Source organism: Anarhichas minor, unplaced genomic scaffold (genome assembly GCF_050575085.1).
Source record: "Anarhichas minor isolate MPS153535 unplaced genomic scaffold, ASM5057508v1 ptg000040l, whole genome shotgun sequence".
Taxonomy (NCBI): Eukaryota; Metazoa; Chordata; class Actinopteri; order Perciformes; family Anarhichadidae; genus Anarhichas; species Anarhichas minor.
Window position 1 is genome coordinate 12,146,974 of NW_027466486.1, and position 22,674 is coordinate 12,169,647.

At 42.7% G+C, this 22,674-nt stretch overlaps 1 protein-coding gene across 4 annotated transcripts; it reads right to left on the reverse strand.

Annotated features, from left to right (window-relative positions):
* Positions 1-554: 554 nt before the first annotated feature.
* scaf8 (SR-related CTD-associated factor 8) lies at positions 555-22,499 on the reverse strand. 4 transcript variants are annotated; one of them, XM_076108382.1, is made up of 21 exons: positions 22,361-22,434; positions 21,351-21,434; positions 18,471-18,564; positions 9,367-9,411; positions 8,882-9,043; positions 8,248-8,404; positions 8,044-8,171; positions 7,759-7,935; positions 7,588-7,667; positions 7,389-7,500; positions 6,801-6,932; positions 6,568-6,677; positions 6,180-6,373; positions 5,967-6,067; positions 5,671-5,784; positions 5,319-5,475; positions 4,942-5,072; positions 4,600-4,741; positions 4,474-4,521; positions 4,132-4,338; positions 555-4,000 (listed from the first exon to the last, which is right to left on the reverse strand). In XM_076108382.1, the coding sequence occupies exons 6-21, from the start codon at positions 8,324-8,326 to the stop codon at positions 2,019-2,021; spliced, it is 3,894 nt and encodes a 1,297-aa protein (XP_075964497.1). In that variant the 5' UTR covers positions 8,327-8,404; positions 8,882-9,043; positions 9,367-9,411; positions 18,471-18,564; positions 21,351-21,434; positions 22,361-22,434; the 3' UTR covers positions 555-2,018. The 4 variants fall into 4 exon arrangements, with proteins under 4 accessions (XP_075964497.1, XP_075964498.1, XP_075964495.1 ...); XM_076108383.1 differs by having other exon boundaries at positions 18,471-18,561; positions 22,361-22,431; XM_076108380.1 differs by lacking the exon at positions 18,471-18,564 and having other exon boundaries at positions 22,361-22,499.
* Between the last annotated feature and the right edge of the window lie 175 nt (positions 22,500-22,674).

The window sequence follows — 22,674 nt, forward strand, 5'->3', positions numbered from 1 at the left end:
CACTTTTTTTCTTTTCGGAGCACGCCATGAGAAATAACTTCTGTGACTCACGTACTTCAACTATTCGGTCTCTCTCCCACGTCTTTCCAGTGTGTGTGTGTGTATGATCTCACTGAAGCCGCGATGCTAATCGGAATACACACGTTTGATTGTCCGAGAAGCGTCACGTGATGCGATGTACAACGCATGCAATTGGTCGGTGTGTTTCCTGGACCGCTGATCGAGTGCCGTAAAGGCTGGAAAAGCTGCGCCGGTTAAAAATGACGCGCTCCTGTCAAAATTTTGTAATTCTCAATTATCTATCGGTCCAGATACAACAGCGTCTGGGTCAGGACCCGGACCACAGTGACCCTTGGTCTAGATGTTTCATAATCTCAATACACAACCTGGTATACTAGATATGCATGTCCCATCACCTCTTTACGTTTTCGTTGGTTTAAACTACTAACATGGTTCCGTTATCTCAGTTCGGAGCTGCAGGGTTGATGTGTGTGCGCAAGAAGTCCTCTTATCGGCCTGAGTCAGGATTCATGACAATAACAGGGGTAAAAAAATCTGATGCACCTTTAACTTTTATTCAACATCACAACTCCTGTAGTAGACATTTTGGTCTGGAGAGAACAGCAGACTATGGATTTCTAGTAGTACGTCTCAACAGAAAAGCACTACAAGTATGAAATGACAAAAGGAGACACAGGAAGGTTAAAACATGGCTACAGGCCTGCATGCACAGAACGATGGGAGTACAGAGACGTGTTCTCCTCTAGGTGAGTGCTGTACAAAGCGCCAAAGCGACCATTCAAACTGTAGGCCAGTCAAAATCTGTGCAGGTAGCATTGTGTTCATAGAGCTGTCTGAAAACAGAGTCGCACGCACACGTCTGGTGTGTGCATCACACAGTAGTGTTCGGGTAGCGTCATGAACGACTAAATCCATTCAAAAAAAAGGCACAATCCCATCCTCAACAGTCACCCAGCGAAAAGCTTAGGGGGAAACATACAGGCTGAAGTCACCAGAAACTAAAAAACTACAAGTCCCACGGTTGCATCCAACAGAGTGCTCTGTGGATGGATGGTACAGCAGCAACTTGAGTTGCGAGAACATCAAATTTCGACTGAAGTGACAGCACACACTGTGTACGAGAGCCTGTAAAGCAGTCTTAGTTTCCACTGGTCCTGGGTCAGAAAAGAGTCCTAAAGCATGTGTTTTTTTTTTTAAAAACAGACAAAGCATGTTTATTTAAAACTAAAACAAAATGCACCCGACATGAGAATATCCCTCTGTTCTTTCACTCTGTCTCTCCCGCCCCCTGGCATGTAATTGTGTGTTTGTGTTCACTGCATAATTGGAAACAAATTACAGACATTTATTTTAGGGGGATACAACATAGTCATGTTTTCATTTTTTTTTTTTTTAAATGTTCATTTTTTCCAATTATAAGCAGCTGTAGTTGTCTCACTGTATGCAGGCTATTTCATTTCTGCGTAGAGACAGAAAGCAGGACACCACAAAAGCATTCACTGAAAACTTTGCAGCAGCATTTTAAAAGAAGAGGAGACAGAAATTGGACCAGAAACTACCTTTTTTTTTTTTAAGTATTGTGTGCATCTGTATTCAATCCATTGTCGACCAGCCAGGATGTGTTACTCTCTTCCATAGGAAGGTCAAAGCGCTTTCCCCCCCCCCCCCCCCCATGTACAATTGAAACATTTTGGTCGGCTATTGAGTAAAATTCGCCACGCTTAGATTAATTAAAAAACGGGTGGGGGTGGCATTACAACTTAAAAAAAAAGAAGTAAATAAAAACACAAACAAAATTGTCTATCAATAATTCAGCTAATAAGCTTTCTATTTAAGTACACTGGTATTTGTGAGAGATAAAATCATTTGTTATTGGTTATAAGACAATAACTGATTGTGAGTCAGTATTCGGCATGTCCCGTGTGGTGGTTTGCTGACATGAGTACAGAGAAGAAGAGACAACTTTACAAAATGATCTTTTACCTACTGAGTGATGATTATGTCCCCTCAGTGTCTGTGACAGTGTCTACCACTGGCTGACTCGCAGCTTCCTCCATGGGCTCACTCTGTTCATTGTCTACGTCCTCAGGAGAGGCGAGCTGCTCCGGTTCACTTTCGGGGAGCACGGAGTTGGGAGAGGGTTCTTCGGTGGGCTCCGGAGAGCTCCCAGGAGAGGTCTCGGGCGTAGATTCAGCCACAGTGTTATTGTCCGTCCCAGCTCCATTGACCCACTGGGGTTGGGGTGAGGACGCTCTCTCTTGTGACTCCTCCTCATCCTTCCTCGGGCTTTCCTGCTCCTCCAGAGAGTGAGTCTCTTCTGGGGGGCTGGCAGCTTGTGTGAAGGCCACGGGTGAGTCTTGGGATGAGGCCTCAACCAGCGGCGAGGCTTGGCTTGGGGTCTCAGTGTCTGGAGAAGCAGTGGTTTTGGATGGGGACAGGGACTGGGCCGGGGAATTGGCCGGGGACTGAGTCTTGGGCTGGGATGGCGATTCTATTTGTGGGGGGGTCTCAGGCTGTGGCGATGACTCGGCCTGGTTGGGTGCCTCAGTCAACGGGCTTTGCCCTTTGTCAGGTGACTGCTCAGGTGATTGGGCTAAGGGTGGTGACTGTGCCCTACATGTCTCAGACGGAGCCGGGGGTTCTGACTGGTGCTCAGGCACAGCTGCTTGGCTCTGGGATGGAGTTGGAGACTTAGTCTGAACTTGAGGCGGCGGCTGATTCAGACCCAAGAGGGATGGTTTCCCCTGAGCTTGGGGCAAGAGTGGGGACTGGAACCGTGGCAGAATCTGGGGGTTCAGTTTGAGTGGCGCGAGCAGTTTGCCTTGATTCAGGGTCAGGTTGGGATTGAGAGTTGGAGTCGGAAGCAGAGGTGTAGGCAGAGGGAGAAGTGGTGTCCAGCCCCCGCGTTCACGCTCTCTCTCGCGGTCTCTCTCTTTGTCGCGGTCTCGGTCGCGCTCATGCTCTCTGGGGCGGTCTCTGCCTCGCTCCCGGTCTCTATCTCTTTCGCGGTCCCGATCTCGCTCTCTCTCTCTGCTGTGGCGGTTGCCGTTCATCTCCCTCCTGAAGTCAAAATCTCTTTCATCTCTGTCTCTTTGCCTGTCCCACGGGCGTCTTCGATCGTCTAGGTCTTGATGTAGTTCGCTGTCAAAAGGTGCTGCGGCGGCACCACCACCACTGCGGTTCCAGGCCTGTGACCCCCCAACAGCCCCAGCATTGCCCGAAACTCCAGCTGCTGCTGCTCCTCCTGCTGCTGTCCCAGGGCGGCTTTCAAAGCGGTTGGGGAAGTTCTGCCCGGGTGTGGGCCGCTCTTCCTGGAACCCTTTTGGACCACCAGGGGCCTGTAGGCCTCCTCGCATGCCATCTCGTTCGTCAAAGTCCCCTCTGGTTTGGTTCCAGCGGTTATCAGGAGTGAAGCCTGCAAGAGCTTGCAGACGTCCCACTAGGCTAGTTCTGCCTGGCTGAGTCCCTGGGGTCTGGAGCAGGGGAGGCCTGCCGCCTCCTCCACCACCTCCTGCTGCTGCTGCTGCTGCTCCGCCGCCACCTCCATGAGGCTCCCTCTGCTCTGGCGGAGGGGTCCTCAGCAGGCCTGTGCTCAGCTTTTCCATTGGAGGGAAGCGGTAGTCCTGATCTTTGCCCTCGTCGGCTCCAGAGGAAGACTCGTCTTCTGTCTTGGACACATTTTCATTGTTCAGGTTGGGAGCCCTGTTGAAGGGGTCCAACTGAGAGAAGGGACCCCGGGCACGGGCCTGAGCCTGGAGGGAACTCTCAAGGAGGCCAGCGGCCTGCTGGACGCCCTGCTGCATGAGTAGAGGGAAGCGGATGGCAGCCCCAGGTTGGAGGAGGTTAGGTCGCACGTCCAGGGGCAGCAGGCCAGGCATCCTCTGACCAGTCAGACCAGACTGATGCAGCTGGTGGGTGAGCGATGCTGTGGGGTGCATTCCAAGGAGACCCATCCCACTGCGGACTGCATTCTGCATGCCTGGGGGACAAAACACAGTGAAAGAAATACATGTTAAAATCAGCTTAACACAAATAACCTTTATAAACCCAAATACAAACACTCTAAAAACAAAGTCTCTTTCATGCAGGGACATGTTGGCTTTGTCTCACCTTGCAGTGTTAGCTCTGCCGCAGCATCCATACCATCTGCAGACTGTGATGTTTTGTCATTGGTGGCCTGCTGAGTGTGGACTCCCACTGGGTTGAACACACCGGCCATGAAGCCGCCAGGGAGAGTGCCGGTCGGAGGAATCATCACACCGAATGGTGACTCCTTGACGCCCTCTTGGCTGGTTGCCACTGAAGGCTGCACTAGCGCTACAGGTGGGTACAGGAGAAAACCACAAAGTGAATCCAAGCCAAAAGAATATCAATCAAAAAGCGTTGAAAGGACACGTTTTCAAAACTATATGCGTGTTTTAGTCATCAGGGTAGCATGTCATAAAAACTCACAATTGGCTGCTGAGACCATAGCTGCCGTCTGTGCTGCCTGCATGAAACCTACACAGTAGAAAACGTGTCAGCGTTCTGTAGGTCAGATTCATTATTCATGCGATTCTGCATATGAGCGTCATTTACCTGGCGGAGGCTGTGAGGCGTTGAAGCCGGCCCGTATGAAGGGTGGCGGCGGCCCGTAGCCTGGTGGGGGTATGCCCATGGTGACGGGGAAGGAAGGAGGCACCAAACCTACTGCACTGGGAACAGCCTGGACCACTGGGAGCTGGATGAGACAGATACGATCATGGTCATCAAAGTCAACAACTGCTCTCTGGATGTCTAGATCAAGATAGTCCTGCTTATTGCAAAATAGAAAAATAAAGCACTTTCGACGTAGAGCGGGGTTCAAATCTGTTGACACTGTTCTGCTCTATTTACAAACAAGAAAATCAAGACAGTGTACTGTGCAGACTGAGACGGTACCTGTACAGGCATCATGGTGACCTGCTGGCTGTAGGTCTCAGGCTGGGCGTTAGATGCTGCTGGAGGCTCAGCTATTAATGGCTGACTTGTAACTTCCTTAGCTGGCTCAGCATTCTTGGTTGCTTCCCACTCTGCAGAAACAAACAAACAAAGCTATCAACCATCATCCAATTCTTTGTTTGGATTTAGGGAGTTTAGCTGTAAACTTTGCAACTCAAAAAAAAAAAAGTCTTCTTCTTTTTACAATCTTTGTCATGCTTTCTTCATGCGTGTACAAACCTGCATGTCCTACTTATATCTGCACAAGCACTGCTAGCGAGTCAACAGACATAGTGTTTGTCTGAAATAAGTTAATAAGTTAATGGATTTCTGTTCACCATCATTAACGGTCTCCTGGTCAATGATTCCTCCCTCGGCAAAGTCGTCCAGGTCGTCCAGCTTCACCTTCTCCCATGGTATGTAGGTGACGCCCAAGTCTACGTCCCAAAACTGCTTGTACTCCTGCTTTACCCCCTTGTTCAGAGCCCATGCAATCTGGATCAGACACACACACACACACACACACGAGAAGGTCAGGAAACAGCATTTTTATAAAGGATCCATGTGCCTGGAGAAATAAACTGTCTCTGACGTTCCCCCTGTAGGGGGGCTGATGGGAAAACTACAGCAGAAGAAATTGCAAGGATAATGAGAATACAACCAATTAAAATATAAAAAGGTGATGTTTACCTTTATGATTTTGGAGCCAATCTTGAAGGAGCCAGTGCTGAGCTTTAGGCGGGAGCGGTACGCATCCTGTCTGTGGACCATACAGATGTAGGCACAGCCTCTGGGAGGGATCATCTGAAGGAACATGCGAGCACACACACACACACACACAGCAATGTGAACATGTTTAAAAAGGAGAGGGTGCAAATGTCTAGCATTGAGGAATGACGAATGATGATGAAATATTGCAGAGAAGCAGTTTAATGTAACTATATGGTAATGACAAATTTAAGTTCATATGACGATATCATCCTTACATTGATTGACTCAATCTGGCCAAACTCTTCAAATAAGTTGGTGAGGTCTTGCTGAGTGGCCTTTTTGTCCACCTGGCCGACCCACAGAGTCGTGCTGCACACTAGGCACAGGCGAGAGGGGGAAACATTTATACTCGTCAGAAAAATCACCGACAGCAAACCACTATGAACATATTTCTGATGCAGTAACAGTCTCAGTAACTTCTAACTTACCACTTAGAGTCTTGGATCGTATGGGAGGCAGTCCTTTCTTCTGCCGCTCCTTCTCTCGCTCTCGGGCGCGTCTCTCACTCGAGTAAGACCGCGACGACTTCCTCTTGCGGTCTCTGGAGCGTGAGCGGGACCGCTTGCGGTGTTTACGTTTCCGTGAGCCGGAGCGGGACCTGGACCGTCTCCTCTTTGGAGACCTACAGAGAGGAAAACACCCAAAACCTTTCATGTTATCACATCCACAGGCCTGTCGCATTTGCATCTGTCTTTCAGGGCAAGAAGGAGCAGGTTTCTAAAGAGGTTGAAAGATCATAGCTTATTCAACTTAACCAACAGACAATTCAGCGATACTACAAGCACATTTTTAAAAGAAGAAATAAGTGGAACTGACCTAGAGCGCGACCGTGAGCGTGTTCGGGAACGTGTGCTTGCGATCTTCTTGTCTTCTGCCTCAAAGATCTCCTCCTCCATACCATCTGGGCCCTCGTCCAGATCCATGTCCTAAAAAACAGACAGGGTCATTACATACACGGTAATATAAAACTGCTGTAAATATTCTAAGATACCACGGTATCAATAAATATGATTTCCAAGCTTTGGTAATGGCCCACTGGCAAGGCGTACCTGCTGTTGGTTATCTATGGTGTCATCCAGCTTGTTATCTGGCTCAGGAAGCTGTGGCTGGCTGCTGCTCTGAGCAGATGCAACTGAGTTTTCGTGGCCGAAGATTGAGTCCTGCCCTTCTATGCTCATTGCCTGGGAGGAATAAAAAGCAGTATACCCATCATGTGTCATTTATTAACAAGGCATCTAAACAAGCAAAACCAGACATATCCATAATCACAACTATTTCATTTTTACATTTTTGAGGAGCAGAACCCTTGCAAGTCTTAAGGTATTGTAGTGGGGATGAGAAGTTATTACATATATGTCAGTGGCTGTATTAGTGCCGGCCCTTCTGCTCAAGTTTAAGCCTACTGAATGTGCCGGCAACGTTATAGGAGTTGATCTCACTGCAGATATTTATGTCATCTATTTGCACACCAGAAACATTATTTCCTTTGTGAAGCATTTCAGGGTATTTACTATCCGGTACAGTAATACAGTGCAACTTGGGTGAGAAAAACATGTATCTGTTAAACCCTGTAAAGTTCCTGAAAAAACTTTGTTTGGGAAACAATGATCTGTGTGTGTGTGTGTGTGTGTGTGTACCTTCTGCTGGTGCTCTAAAAGCTGCTTCTGAAACTGTTCCAGGTTCTGCTGCTGTAGCTGCTCCGCCAGCTGATGGAAGAGGGAGCTGTTGATGGGCTCTGACACCATTGGCCTGGAAGTGGTCAACAGCTCAATTAGATCAATGAAGGTCATTATTAAGAGAAATAATACCCTTATCAGAAAACACACTGAAACTTACAACTGAGATGACGAGGAGTCCTTTTTAGACTCTTCACCGCGTTCAGAATCATTCCCAAAATCAAACGGACCCAGAAGCTTCTGCAAGGAACACACACAACATAATCACATGAAGAGGCAGCAGTTGACACACGGGGAATAAGAAACTTTTACTTGCCGACTGCGGCGTTACCTTATTAAAAGAGGACACCCTCTGCTCCAGGGGGTTGAGGCTGTTGGCAGTAGCGGCGGCGGTGAGTTGAGCCGTCAGAGCTTGCAACTGTACCACCAGGCCAGCGTCCAAGGCCTGCAGCAGGGACGGCTGGGGCTTCTGCTGCTGCATCTGTAGACTCTGCACCAGCTGCTGCAGCTACAACAGGTGATCACACGGAGTATTTGACACGTTTAGAACACCAACAGCTACACAAACTGCAGAGGCTATATGTAGGCTAGATGATGGGTTTGCATGCTCACTGACCTGTTGTCCCTGGGGACTCTGTAGGATCTGTGCAACGGCAGCCACAGTGTCTGTGTTGGTAATCTGGGAAGCCCAATCCGGCAGACCCTGGACTATGTTAGCTGGGGTAGCGGGGGTAGCCGGGGTACCTGGACACAGAGTTGTGTCAAACAAGCTGTCTGATTACATCATCAGTGTATGGTTGTGTGTGCCCTTTTGACTGACCAGGTGTGGCGTTATTGACTGGAGCAGCACTGCTGGACATGACAGGTGTGATGCTGGGAGGGGGGATCCCCGCCGCCATGTCCAACAGAGGCTGGATGATGTCACTCTTGAAGACGGCGTTCTTTTGCCACAGGTTCAGGACTCGCACTATCTTACTCTGAAAACAGAGAGATAAAAGATGGAAAAGGCAGCGTTGACATAACGGCGAAATCACTACACATAAACAATGTATGAAGAGAACTGGATACAAAGTTGCTCAGTGAAGCTAAAAAAGTTTGACTTCTGCGAATCTTCCGCATCCATGGGGCCTATAGAGCAAGCGCACTCGTGTTTCCTTTAACCCCGCCTCCCAGCCTCAGTCCATCGCATGAACAGAGGAAGGAAAATAACTCTGGATTCAGCTATTAGTGCATTTTACCTAAAAACAAAATGTATCTGCCAACACAAGTCTCTGGTGGCAATAATGAAATAGAGTGAGGCCGTTGCCAGTCACTCATTTATTGCTCAAAGCACTGGTTTCTGTAAAACTGTGGCATGTATCAAAGGGGTCTAGTATCATCTCCAATGAGAGCAGGACACGCCTCAGAAGCCAGAGAGGAACATAGAGAACATATTTAAAGAAAAAGGGTCTGACCTTATCATCTGAAGGGCAGCGGTAGAGCTGCTGGAACGTTGCGATGATGTTCTTGCTGAAGCGCGGGGCAAAGACATCCTTCTCCGTGCCAAACTGGTGCCGCGACTGCCTGACGATGGAGTCGACGACGTACAGCCCGGGGACCTTGTACTCTGGTTTGCACTGCGGATACAGAAACGGACAGCTGCTGTTAGGATACTTTAATAACGGTGAAACAATGAATTTACTGTGTGGGGCCTTCTATGCGTTACTGAAGTGATGAATCTACCTATTTACAGCGCTACACTTCAAGTAGATCACAAGGAATGTGTGAAACTGACTCTGAACAATGCACTCACACTGAATATATGAATCCACCAAATCATCACACTTAATGAATTGTCCAAATGTCCTGAAAAGGTTTGTACATCGAGTGTGTTTTAACTCTCAAAGTTAAGTTTCATGTTTTGTATTTACAGACGATCCTGGTTTAAAGTAGAGCTCACCTTTAGAATGAACTTCTCCACGCTCTGGACGACATGCTTGTAGAACTGAAAGAGAAGCAGAGGAGAGGGAACGTTGTGAGTGAACTTCAGGTGTATGTAAAATGAGCTGTAATATCATTGTGTCTTCCAAGCCGTTTCTCCTCGTTTAGACTTGGAACGGTCATATCATCAATGTTGTGGATGTGTGACAGAAAGATGCAAAGAATAACCGTTCAAGTAAGAAACAAAATCTGTCTTTTGTAATGGGTAAGAAGTAGTATAGAAGATGTTCTTCTACACGTATAGAATAGACAGCAGGAGCAGCTTCCAGACAAATATTCAGAACAGAAAAAAAACTACAAACAGGACATTTCTCAAGTGTTCCAGGAGCCAGTCGCATAAGAAAAGCAGTCGGCTAAGTGAGGCGTGTTCTGCTCATTGTTGCCAGTTATTTAACAAATATTCCTCACCCACATGTGGTTATGTACACAAGTAAGAAAGGTCCTCGAGTCAGTCAGTGCCCTCTTTAATCAAATACTCTTTAACAACATAGAGGTAAGCCTGGCAGCAGGAGGTGAGGAGACGGCTGCTAGCTCTCCAGATACTGGCTGTGCCCGTTCAAAGCATCCATTGTTTATGACAGTTTGGCTCCGGCTCACATTATAGAACAACCAAAAATTGTAGTTGAAGGCAGACTGGTTTCCTCTCATATTTATGGCCTAAAATTCCCTCTCGCGCGAGCAAAATTCCCTCTGGACCCAGTCTCCATTGTATCTCTACATCTAATTGGTTACAATCCTCATCTTTGGATAGACCGGATATCACTCTGACACAGACGCTAGTGGGAGATGCACTACTAGGTCAGGTGCAAATAATGTACATTTTACTGCACGGGTACTTTTACTTTCTGCACTTAAAGTACATCTTGCTGATTATAACATACTTGACTAAGGTTTTGAATGCAGGTATTTTACTCGTCGTGGATTGTTTCATCAGTATGGTATTAGTACGTTTACTGCAGTGAAGGATCTGAATACTTTTTCATCCACTAATTACTTGTCAGTGATTCAAGTTGGGCAAACAGTTAATAATAGCAAGCGAGCAGGTTAAAGTTTCGCGAGTGACTTTCGCTCGCAAAGTGATGTAAAAGCGCTCGTCAAAGTAAAATACGCGCGCGGCTTTTGACAGTAATTTGCCTTCATACTGAGTGCAGGGTAGGAAATTGACATATTTTTTTGGGGGCATTTTTTTGCCCCCACTGACTGAAATCCAGGGGCATTTAAAAAACATTGGGGGCACTTTTTGAAACTTGTGAAATAACATTTAACCTTTGTTCAAAATAATAAATATACTTATTTAGGCTTACAGTATATGAGCAATTGTCATCAAATGGCAATAATTAGACTATTAGGCAGTAGTCTACAGATTCAAAGTGTTTTCTTAGATTTTTTTGAACAAAAAACAAACAATTTTCAATTTTATTCTTATTTCTTTGTGGTTATTTATTGTTATTATTACATTTTTTAAACAACTATTAACAATTATTAAGTCAACGATGCCTTGATTACATATACATCAGTCATTGGATGGAATTATTGAGAAAAATATTTTTGCAGCACCTCAAATATTGTGATATTACCCATTTTGGTCCTGAACATATATGCATTAGTCATTGTGTGGAATTTTTCAGACAATCACATGACAATCACAGCCAGTCTTCATCAGTAGGTGATCTCCATACCTCTATGGCCGTCTAGTTACTAATCCAAAAATGATACATATATAAAGTCAGTGTGAACAGGAACTTTAAAAGAACTAACAATGCAACAAACAAACCGAGAGGATTAAACATGAAGCTACACACACACTCACAGGAAACTCTTTGGTTGGACGGTTTTGGCGACTGCCATCCTGCAGCAACAGGACCCACAAGGGGAAATCAACTTCCAGTGACCAACAGAAGTTTAAGCCCAGTTCAATGCTTCTGATGTCACCAAGACAGAACTGATTATAACCATTAATAGTGTTATCAGAGTGCAAACTGATCTCATGTTATGGATGACTAACGGGTAGAGGCAGGACTGTACAAAAGCCCCAGATGACACACACACACACCAGCGCTAACGTGCATATGTGTTGATTTGCATAAATAGCTCATAGACATGGCTTTATACAGCTCAATAGTAAGATTGCTACATGAAAAGATTTCATAATAAAAAGATGAATTCCTTTGTAGTTTTGCTTTTGAAATCACGCTAAAATGCCATATCTGTAATCCACTTGTTAAAAGGTTAAGAAGCATGCTAATTTGTAAATATTAATCCACAGTTAAAAGCTGGCACTCCAATTATGTACGGAGCGGTGCAAGTCACTACGCTTTCCACAACACGGTCATGCAAATATTTCAGATCAAACGGATTCTCTCCGTGGAAATAAAGAAAATAAAAAAAGCTTCCATTTTAGGTGTCGAGTTAAAAATAAACACTTGGGCACCGAAAAAAAAAACGCAAGAGGACTTACTCAACCCTTTCTACGATCAAAATGGTGGATGTATGAAAATACTGACATTGAATCCTCAATGGTGGGTGAGAAAAATCTCTGCTGAAGCTTTATATATTCATAATAATAATAAAAACTGAAGTATTACATGTTTACCTTCTTCATATTGCAGTAAAAACTGACATAGTGTGCCGACTTGGTTTTGAACAGATAAATCAATGTCTCTTTAGCCAAACTAATGGATGTCCTGGTGAGGCAACGTCCAATCAACAGCTCAAGTTCTACAATCAGCCAGCAGATGGAGTCAAAGGACAGGAGACTGGGTGGCCAGAGCTCATGGTTCTGTATCACGGGGACCACATAGAGTAGACGATATGATCATTTCAGTAGATAAAGCACAAGAGTCACAGACTAACGGACAGGAACTAGAAGCAGAGAATCAGAGTGGTGCGCTGCTGCTGCCACAATCAGAGTTGTCTCTCGTTAAGAGGCGGTGCTGTGATGTGATGCTGTTGCGAACGCATTACAAATGTAAAACTGTTGGCGTTTCACTAACTGTGCATAGATTTCTCAAAAACAAAAACAAAAAGGTCTTTATGGAAACGTGTTCATCATTTCTCCAATTAATGCTTAAAGTAAATGTCCATGTTAACACTCTGTAGCTGAAGCAATTCAAAAACAACAAGCTTTCAACTGCGCACACTCGAGGAAAACAGATGAGCTCGAAAGGAAAAAGCATGCTTATGAAAGTCAATAAAAGCCTCTCAATCGCTGCTCCATTTACCTCAGAGCCAGCTGTGTGTCCTGAGTGAGGCGTGCAGTAACCGAACACTATTGACAGTATAATATCGGGATTAAACGTGTCAGATGCACCAGTCAACGTTCTAATAAGCAGCAGCCTCGTTAAAGCCTGACATGACGTCACCGAACAGATCTGAGACCAACAACTCAGTGATCATCAGCAACATCAGCCTTAAATAAGTAGAACGTGAACCCATTAAACACATCAGGAGTCCAAAGTAAGCCACTGAGAACATATTCAACACCGGCCAATATTTACAGGCTAAACATGAGAGCTTTACGATGAAAACAGGGATTTGAAATGTGTTCATTAAAACATGCAAATCACATGATTTTGGGGCTGAACGTGATTTGAAAGGCCAACCCAGTCTTGTGTAAAGACTGAAGAACAGAGGAGGAGCATCCTTTGTTCACTTTAAAGAGTTGTGTCTCTTTAACGGAACATCTTTAGAAGTAAAACACTGCTGGGATGACTCTGAATTAACCAAACAGCTGCTAACCCACAGGACCAACAACAGCATTATATACTCAAAGCCCACTGGTGACGACACCACTCTCACAAAAAGCATAGATCAGGAATTGAAACGAGACATGAAATATTGGGCAGCATGTCATTATGAAAGGGCCGTTATTGAAAGAGGGCATTTTCATAAAAATACAACATAGAATCAATAAGAAATGAACATTTTAAAATGCATTCAAAGCTTCTTTTGAGGTTTTCGAATGAAGCTTCGGCTGTGGTCATGTTTTTATCTTGAATTTGAATGAAGTGATTTGTCTGATTATATTCGATTAATGGGTTATTCTTTCATGGATTTCAGTAGAATATTTCGTGAGAAAACAAAGATTTATGAATTTTTGGAAATGACTGCATATATCTCTTGATACATTTTGAACCGTACAACACTCGCACACAGCCACCACTGGAACACAACTCTACAAACAGCCTAGTTTAATACGACTCACTACGAGCCTGCTTATCTTCACCAGTCTCCCCTCGGCTCCACTCAGCACGTGAGCGGAGAGACTAAACACAAGAGCCGAGGAACCGGGTGAAGTTTGAGCAGCCGTGCTTATGATTCTACCGGTGTGCCACTGCAGAAAAACAGGGATTAACGTGGCCTAACCTTTATCTTCCAATGTTCAGAAATACCGGCTTTAAAAAGAACGGAACATTAATAGACATGAAGAAAAGAAAAGAAGAAGCTGGGCAGCATTTGACGGATGATTAAGAAATTTGAATGTCAACGTTATGAATGAAGCGTCAAACTATTCTGTGCAGACCTCGAAAATAATGATCATTTCTTCACACTTAGGAGTCACAATGTAGATGATATGAGAAAATCGGTGACTGCTGATTTGGGAACGTGTGCAAAGTTGGAGGAGTTCAGGACTTTATGAGGATGATCGCTGCACAGACTTAAAGTTAAGGTTCCAAAAATAGTGAATTAGGTCAGAAAAAGACAAACTCCTCTCGAGCTGAGGAGCTGAATTTGCATTGAGATGAATACACATCACAAAGTTTGATGAGATACTAATGATGTAATTGTAAACGTGGTCATAGAGTAAATTAATGGAAATCAGGAACTGAGATGCATTCAGAATCATTTTTGAAATAAAATCCGATGACTTTAAACCCACTGTAAACTAATCTAGTATACTGTAGCCTCTGATCAAGTGTGCAAAGGTTAGTACAACTTTGTGATATTAACTCTGCCTCATTTCTAAGTATATTCAACAAATTATTATGAAAAACAACATATTCAGCAAAGTTTTCACCATCAGACAGACAGACACATGGACTACCTGATGCAAACTCTGGTTAGTTACATTTAAGTGACCAAAGAATAGCATGAACTAGACACAGCACAGGTAACAGAAGGCCAGATTACATCATTTCAGGCCTCAACCAAAAAAGTGTGATTCTCCCTATTCTCAAGATTGGGCCTCATTGTGAATGGATCTTATTATATTTTATGTTAACCCAAGGCACTACTTTTAGTTTAAACTACTTGGGATTTTACAACTGACATTAGGTTTAAAGAAACTGGCAAAAGCCCCTCTGCATAACTAGTTGGTAGAAGTAAAATAAACTTTGCATCTACAGGTGCCGAGTGGACCAACGACAGGAGAACGAGCGTGTTTCAGGACTACACAGGTGACTTTGATACCAGTGACACCAGTTTGAAGTTCTGCCAGCATGACAGTATGCAGTTTATATACATTCCATTGTGTCATGACTTCATTCTCAAGTTAAGTTGAGAGCCAAAGCTTGTTGTGGTCTCAACAACTACACCACCAGTAAGACTATTTCATGTCTTCTGTGAGAATACGTCCGTCTATACAAAAGGCTCTTGTTGGTTACAGTACTGTTGGCTTTAAAGGTAGGATTGGTAATCTTGAGTTAGATATAAAAACACAATGATCCAACTAAAAACACTCAGCCCAGCATTTCTAACTCTTCTCCAATGAAAGTAGCTCGCAGCACGAGCTCCTAAAGAAGCTAAATCTAGCAAAAGTCGCCAAGTCGGCAACACCGTCAGCCTTTCAGGCCTCCCTCCAGAGCCACTCCCCCAATTCATCTTCACGAAACAACAAACATGGCTGTTGTTGTGCTCCCAGCTGTTAGGCTAGCAGCTTGTTGAAGACTATACACACGCAAAGAGTGCACGTGACAGTCTACCAACTATGCATCTAATTGTACTTTACTACACTGCTCTAATACTAATAGTATAATGTTATTCACTAGCGAGCCTAAATGTAAAAAATACTGAAGTAAAAGTATGTAAGTATATTAAGAAAATGTTCTTAAAGTAGAATGTAAAAGTACTCACTATGCAGCCAAATGGGCTCTTTAGTTGTTATTATTATTATAATAATATGAGATTATTACGATGCAGTAACACGTGAGATGCAGTTAAATGTTGGAGCTGGTAGTAACAGAGATATTGTATTATGTTTTATACTGTTGGGTGGTTTAAGTTACTGAACAGCAATGCTTTGTATTTCATACTCATAAAGAAACATAGTGAAGTAAAAAGAACAATATATTCCCATGAAATGTAGTGGAGTAGAAAGTAACATCAAAATTGTACTGAAGTACAGTACTTCCTAAATCATGTAACCAGTGGAAAGAAGCTAAAGAGTCTCAGCAACAAAGCATCGTCAGTGTTTAAAGATTAGTCTGATTTCCTCTTCTGTATATCAACATGTCAAACTGAGAGCATCTCTGCTCAGGTACACATTGCTCCACTATATTTTAACATTGCAAATAGTAGTTTGCTGCTGTGGTAATGCTCTGAATGTCAAGTAGAGAACTTCAAATGCATTTCTTATCATATTAATACTCAGTTAAAATTGATGGAATAATTGGCAGAATACTTGAATACCAAAATAATGAATAGCTGCCATCCCAGGGTGGTACTACAAGCCTCATCGTGTACTACAAGCCGGTGTACTACAAGCCTGATCTTACAAGTAACGTGGGGATAATGTTTACTGTAAATTTAACAAAGATGGAGTTTGATGGACACACTGTGCTCCATTCATCAAGTATCAAGCAGAGGAGTCCCTTCAATCTATAGAAATAATGAAACAAAGACGATTGATCCTCGATGAGCTCTCATACTCTGACACTTGGTGAATCTTCATCACACAAAAGTGACTGAATATGTCATGAATTCCACTGAGAGGATCTTAATCGGTAGAGAATTGTGGCATTTGACAAATGCCACAAACTACTCAGGAAGCAACAAGTGTAAATCACGAATATAAATCCTTAAATCCAAATAGGATGTCTGGACTGAGGACTGCAGAAAAGACGGGACGATACAAACAATTTAGGCCGGACACCCAGCAGCACACACACAGAGAAGAGACTGAAAAGCACTGCACTGCACCCGAGGTACGGCTGTGCAATACGGCCATTTCCTATCTGGACATACATCACGATATAGCATGTTTTCTGGTAATTGAATAAATAAATAGTCTATATGATATAAGCACATGGTGCAGCCTATTTTCGCATACTCCTGTGTGTATTAAACAGAAGTGAAAAGTAGCGAGTATATTCTCATTAAATAAAGAACTTTAGTGCAAAATGGACAAAACAACTGCAAGTGAAACTGTAGAGAATTGTTTCCCATTAATTCGCTCGACTGTCTCGAGTCTATTTTACCCGCAAGAGATTCATTATGAACCAAAACTATTTCTTTACACTTCTCAGTAGGTGGGCCACCCATGTGTTTATGATTAAATGGTTTTAGTAGAGCACAGTGCGAAAATACTCGGAAGTAAAAGCCCTGCTTTCAAAATGTCAAAGAAATGTATTAGCATCAAAATATCCTTAACATACCAAAAGTATACTCGTTCTGCAGAATGGCCCATTTAAAATAATATACTTACAGTAGGCCTATATCACTATTATATCATTATTATATTAGAATTATTGATGCAATAATATGTTCATCAATTCCATTTTACTGGTAAAGGTTGAGTTAATTTTAAGTACTTTATATACTTAATAATTAGACTATATACCACTTAATAATACATCATAGTTTATTAGTTGATTTATATTTCGTATTAAGAATCTGAATCTGCAAAGTAGCCTAAATACTAACTGATGTCGTCAAATAAGTACAAAAGTACAATATTCCCCACTGAGATGGAGTGGAGTAAAAGTGTAAAGTTACATGAAATGGAAAATACTCAAGTACCTCAAAGGTGTACTCAAGTACAGTGCTTGAGTAGCTTAAATGTACTTGGATGTAGTGACATTACACCAAATCGTTTCAAGAGCACAACCCTCTTTAAGTGCACCAGATCGATACATTTAACTTTAAAATATGCAACATCTTCTTCCTGAGGACCATCCCAAATAATGACGACTCTAAACCTTTCAAGAAGTAATGTGTGACAGCATTTTGGATATAACAGCATAAAAGGAAGAAACGTGTGGATAAAGGAAAGAAAATCACTCAGGTGAGTGAACGTGAATCAGTTCTTCAACATACTTCAGGATTAGGCTACATTTGAATTAATAAATGTTGTTTGTTGATAAAATCAGCACTCGAAACGGTGTCTTAAACACCAAAACCGGATCAGCCGCTTTGACACGGTGCTTTCTCCACATGTGTGCCGATGTGGAACACACACACACACACAGCCACCCTGTGTGTGTGTGTGTGTGCAGCAGACATGAATCCCTGCTACTCTGTCCAAACACACACTCAGAGTTTATGCACCGCGACACAGACAGCCCTCAGGGAATGAAATTACCATGTTAATAAATGCTGTCGTATTAATGCGATGCCAACACTGGCTTACTCTTGAACCACTACCGACTGTCAAAACATTCTGCACGGCCGATACCATGTGAAATTAATAAGGTGTATATGTGATCTCGAGGATGAATGCTGAATTGCCAAAAACTGTGTGTTTCGTGTTAAAGCAGCACTTAAAAGGTTGAAATCGTAGAAATAACCAAAGCAACTCCTGAGTTTAAACCCACCACATCCACTAATGATGGATCAAGCACCATCATTATCCAGTGTGAAGCATCTCAGGAACATGTTATGACTCAACTACCAAAAAAGAAAGGTGCATCAACGACACAAACACTGTCGTCAGACAATACAAAAGAGAAAAATGAACAAGATTGCACCTTCAACGTCAAACAAAATCAAAGAGCACAAAGCCAACGCATGATAGCCAGAGGGCTTCTCTGGGTGTGTGGGAGCAAATTCACTTTTAAATGATTTTTTTTTTTTTTTTTTTTTTTAAGTCGTCTTCCATCTTCCTTGTGAAACAACCCATACTCCTACCTAAGCTGGTAAGGGACTCTCTTATCTCTTTGTAACTCTCTCCACCCCATCCTCCTGCTTGACTGTCAGTGCTTTGGGGGAGCTGGGAGAGCTGCTGAGGGAAGGGGAAACGGGAGTTATTCTCAAGCAACATGAGGCAACAGCAACACCAGAAGCACAGCAGATCCTCAAGAAACAAGACAGTACAGACAGGATGAGGACACACATCATCAGAAGAGACGCCATTAAGCACTGGTGTCCTGGACTCGTGCTGTCAGGATCATGTTGTAATAATAACATTTATGGTAGTAATAATACAACGAAATAAAAGACAAATCCTGATTCAAAGGGAAAACTTGATCTTAATGTTTTAAAAACCACGTTTATAAAACTAAATAAAAGGGGGAAGGATTTCCCAAAGATATGTTTTATTGCTGGCGAGTGCAATATAATTATTAATTAATTCAATTTATTTTCAATTCTATTTATTTCGTATAGCCCAAAATCACAAATCTGCCTCAGAGGGCTTTACGGTCTGTATGGAAGCTCTTATGATGTGGGCCTATTACAATAAATATGATTACCCTTTTAAACTCTCCCTAGATATGTTCCTGCTTAACAAACAATATTGTGCAATAAAAAGTTTCTATGTGCCTACGAATGATCGGGTTACGGCTCACGCGTTGAGGTGTGTTTAGTTGCTGACTCCGTGTGTTTGTGTCTCACGTTGCTGCGTTAACTACAAAGAACTTTAGACAACGAATCAAAATATCACAATCTACCTTCAACATGTGATCCATGTGTGTCAGAACAAAAAAAAAAATTTAGATTTTAAAGTTAAAGATGACTTTAGAATATTTTTACCACCGCACAAGTAATCCCACTATTCTTCTTCTGTCTGTGTAGCTCACTTGGACCTGTATGACACCAACCAGTCTGCTCTAACATAACACAGAGCCTCCATTTAAAACCATTTGTTCACTCAAACAGTAGAAGGAAGCACTGAAGTTTGATATATCACATACATAATAAAATGATTTTAATGACGGCTCTGTTCTATTTATGCTGTCAGAAACATCTGGGCTTTTCTCACGTCTGCTGTGGAAGCGGCCTCGTGTTGCACATTAAGCTAATAGAATTTATACCGGGGCTGACAGAATTGGCCCAAACTTTTGTTTACGTGACATAAGGTAACGCTTGCCGTTAGGACCAGGTGCCGACGTTACAGTTGTTGGTGAATTATTCCTTGTTCAGCTTGAACGAACATTACGTTTGATTTTCCATTTATGAAAGTGGTCGTTGTGCGAGTCATGGCAGAAAGCCACGGTAGCGCTGCTTTTTGTTTTTTTTACTATTCGATTATATATCAGAATATAGAATATTAGTTGACAGTCCTCATAGTGCAAAATGTTACTTTCATTTTCTTTAGTATAAAATAAAATTACTATGTTTTGGGGATTTAGGTTATTTTCTTTACATAATTTAATGCAATTTCAAATTGTTTTTTGGCATCATCCACTTTTTTGTTATTGCATATTTTTCTAAGATTTTTATTTGAACAAGCATAGCTTATAAATGTGTTTTTCTTGTGCATCAGCAGACTCCCGAGTGCCTAATTTTAGATCCTGCAAACAGCATGTGAATATGCAAGATCAGACATTTCAGAGAGATCGGAGCCGTAAATAACACAAAATCCTGCACGTTGTTAGGTGTATTTAGAAACCCGATCTAAAAGGCCACATACACTCAAGTTGATTTTGATACTATACTAATATAATTGAAAACCAATATCTACACAGAACAGAACACTGTGTTATGCAAAGACTGCCATATCCTGGTCTAGCCGTCTTATTTTCATATATTAAAAAACGCAAATCACAAAACTGCTAAACCCCAAACATACGCGACTTTATGATACGGATTGTTAAGCACACTCGATTTAGTCCCAAACCATGTGTTCTGTAGTTAATATGGAATCAATTCATTCCACAAACCAAAAATGCTTTCTCACCGCCCGCCTTAGTTTTGAACCTACCAACTACACGCTGGTGTGATACGAGCTTCAGCCTCAAGGCTACACAGGAAACATAAGACGTATATGAAGAATAACAGAATCCTTTGTACTATTTGTAACTAATGTTCTCATATTCAACGGTATTTATGAACGGATAGAGTCATGAGGAGTTAAAATACTTATACGAACCCGTCAAGTGTTTTACAAGAATGCTTAATCTAAATGTTTGTTATCGGAAAACGTAATAATTATTTCCTACATATTGTCGAGAGGTATTCACATGGTTATAAAGATGTAAAAAACACTGCACTAGACTGTGTGGATGAGTTGCGTTATGGATCAAATCACCAACATAAGGAGCTTGTAAAAGTACAATGAGGGTATAATAATAACAATTTAATGTTGCTGTATGATTGAAATCAGTCCTTTAGAGTCCACATTTGCATCTTTGTTTCCAGGTTAGCTTGAGTTTAGTTTTTTGTAATTCATCAACCACAAATAGGCCATCGTTTAATAAAGTAGTATTTAGACGTCGTTTGAAAGGCAGTGTCCTATTAATCAAGTAAAATACTATCGTGCAGTTTGTGGTGAAAACAGAGGTTCTATGTTGGGAATAGAAGTCAATATCTGTTCCTTTTTATTGCTGACAGTCTTCACATTTATCCCTCTAAAAACAGAAACACCTTTAATAACTCGCTACATGTTCGAGATCAGTTGTGGAGCTGCTCTTTCCCCTGAGAGTAATTTTAAATATTAAAAAAACAAAAATAAAATCATGCTAGCTGGATGGTTAAGTAAAGATATTAGAGAGTTTTAGGGCATGTCTCTTTCGTGAGCATTTCTTTATTCCCCGTTACCTGCCTCATCCTTCAACACTACATACTTACTTTTATAGCTTTGATTCCAGACTTGGTGATCTGGGTCATCTTGGCCTTGGAGATGGGCGGCTTGTACTCATTCAATGAGTACAGCTGAAAGAATGACAACAGAAAACACACATTGTTGTCACAACACGTTACTACGAAGACATAACGTCAATGATCACCCAAGGCTATATTATAAGCAGTAGTCTAAAGCAAAAAAAACAACATCATTTTGGACGTTTCATAATGAGCCGATGCATTTGTTTTGGTACTATTAAAATGACGTAATTGCGTTCAATTGAGGAATCCAATTGGCATGACTTGTAAATAACTATGAGTGGATGTTGAGGCGAGCATGTGCACTGACTAACGTTGAGCCAAAGCACAGACAGCCTTCAGTGCCGATGCAGACAAATATGTGCGCTAACAACACTAGCTGTGAGCCCTCTGGACGGCTAAAGTTAATGGTGACCCTAACGCGAGCTAGCAAGCGCTAGACGTCCATTTGTACTCGCTGTTAACTAACCAGGTCACCCGGTCGTTTAACGTTATATTCAGTTTGAGGTCACGTTAACACCGGGGCGCTAACACGTATTCGGTCATGGCAATAATAGTCTGGCAGCGAGTGAGAGGTGTTTTTCCCCCCCCCCACGTCCATGTAGCGTTGAGTCAACGCTAGTTAGCTCACCAAGTTATCTCGCAACTGAGGCGTGTTTTTGCTAACTTGTAGCTAATGGAAAACCAAACAGTCTGTGGAAAACATCTGCTCGTATACTGGCAACCGAGCACGATGTGCGTTGATAAACACATTATCTTCACGGCTATAGTCAGTACGGTCAGCGTTAATTACCCGCTGAATAGCGTCACGTTATCGCTGTATTGTTGTGCACAAACAGCGGCCTTGTGTGAGGCTACACCTCCTTTTCTGCTGCTCGATGCTATAAGTTAGCATACCAGCTACCGCAAAATGTGAACAAGACAACGTTTTACCACTCTCAATGTGTTCCGAATTGTGCAATTGGTTTCAAACAAACCTCATTGTTAAAGGCTTTCACGGCCTCCATGGTGTCGCTCGCAGGTGACTGTAAATATTTACAGATATCTCCTCAATAACCGGTTAGAGACATGCATGCTCGACGCTTGGTGAGATGGAGGAGACTGCCAATATGGCGCATAACCTCAGCAAGAAATCTGCACAGAGCGACGACTCCTAGCGTCACTTTCGGGACACTACAAGTAATACCCAAACGTCCCCTCTGCTTTTTGTTTTTGTATCGCAGCCGCGGTTGCTGCACACTAACGCACAATCATCTACGGCGACATTGAACGTTTAGATAAAGACGAAAAT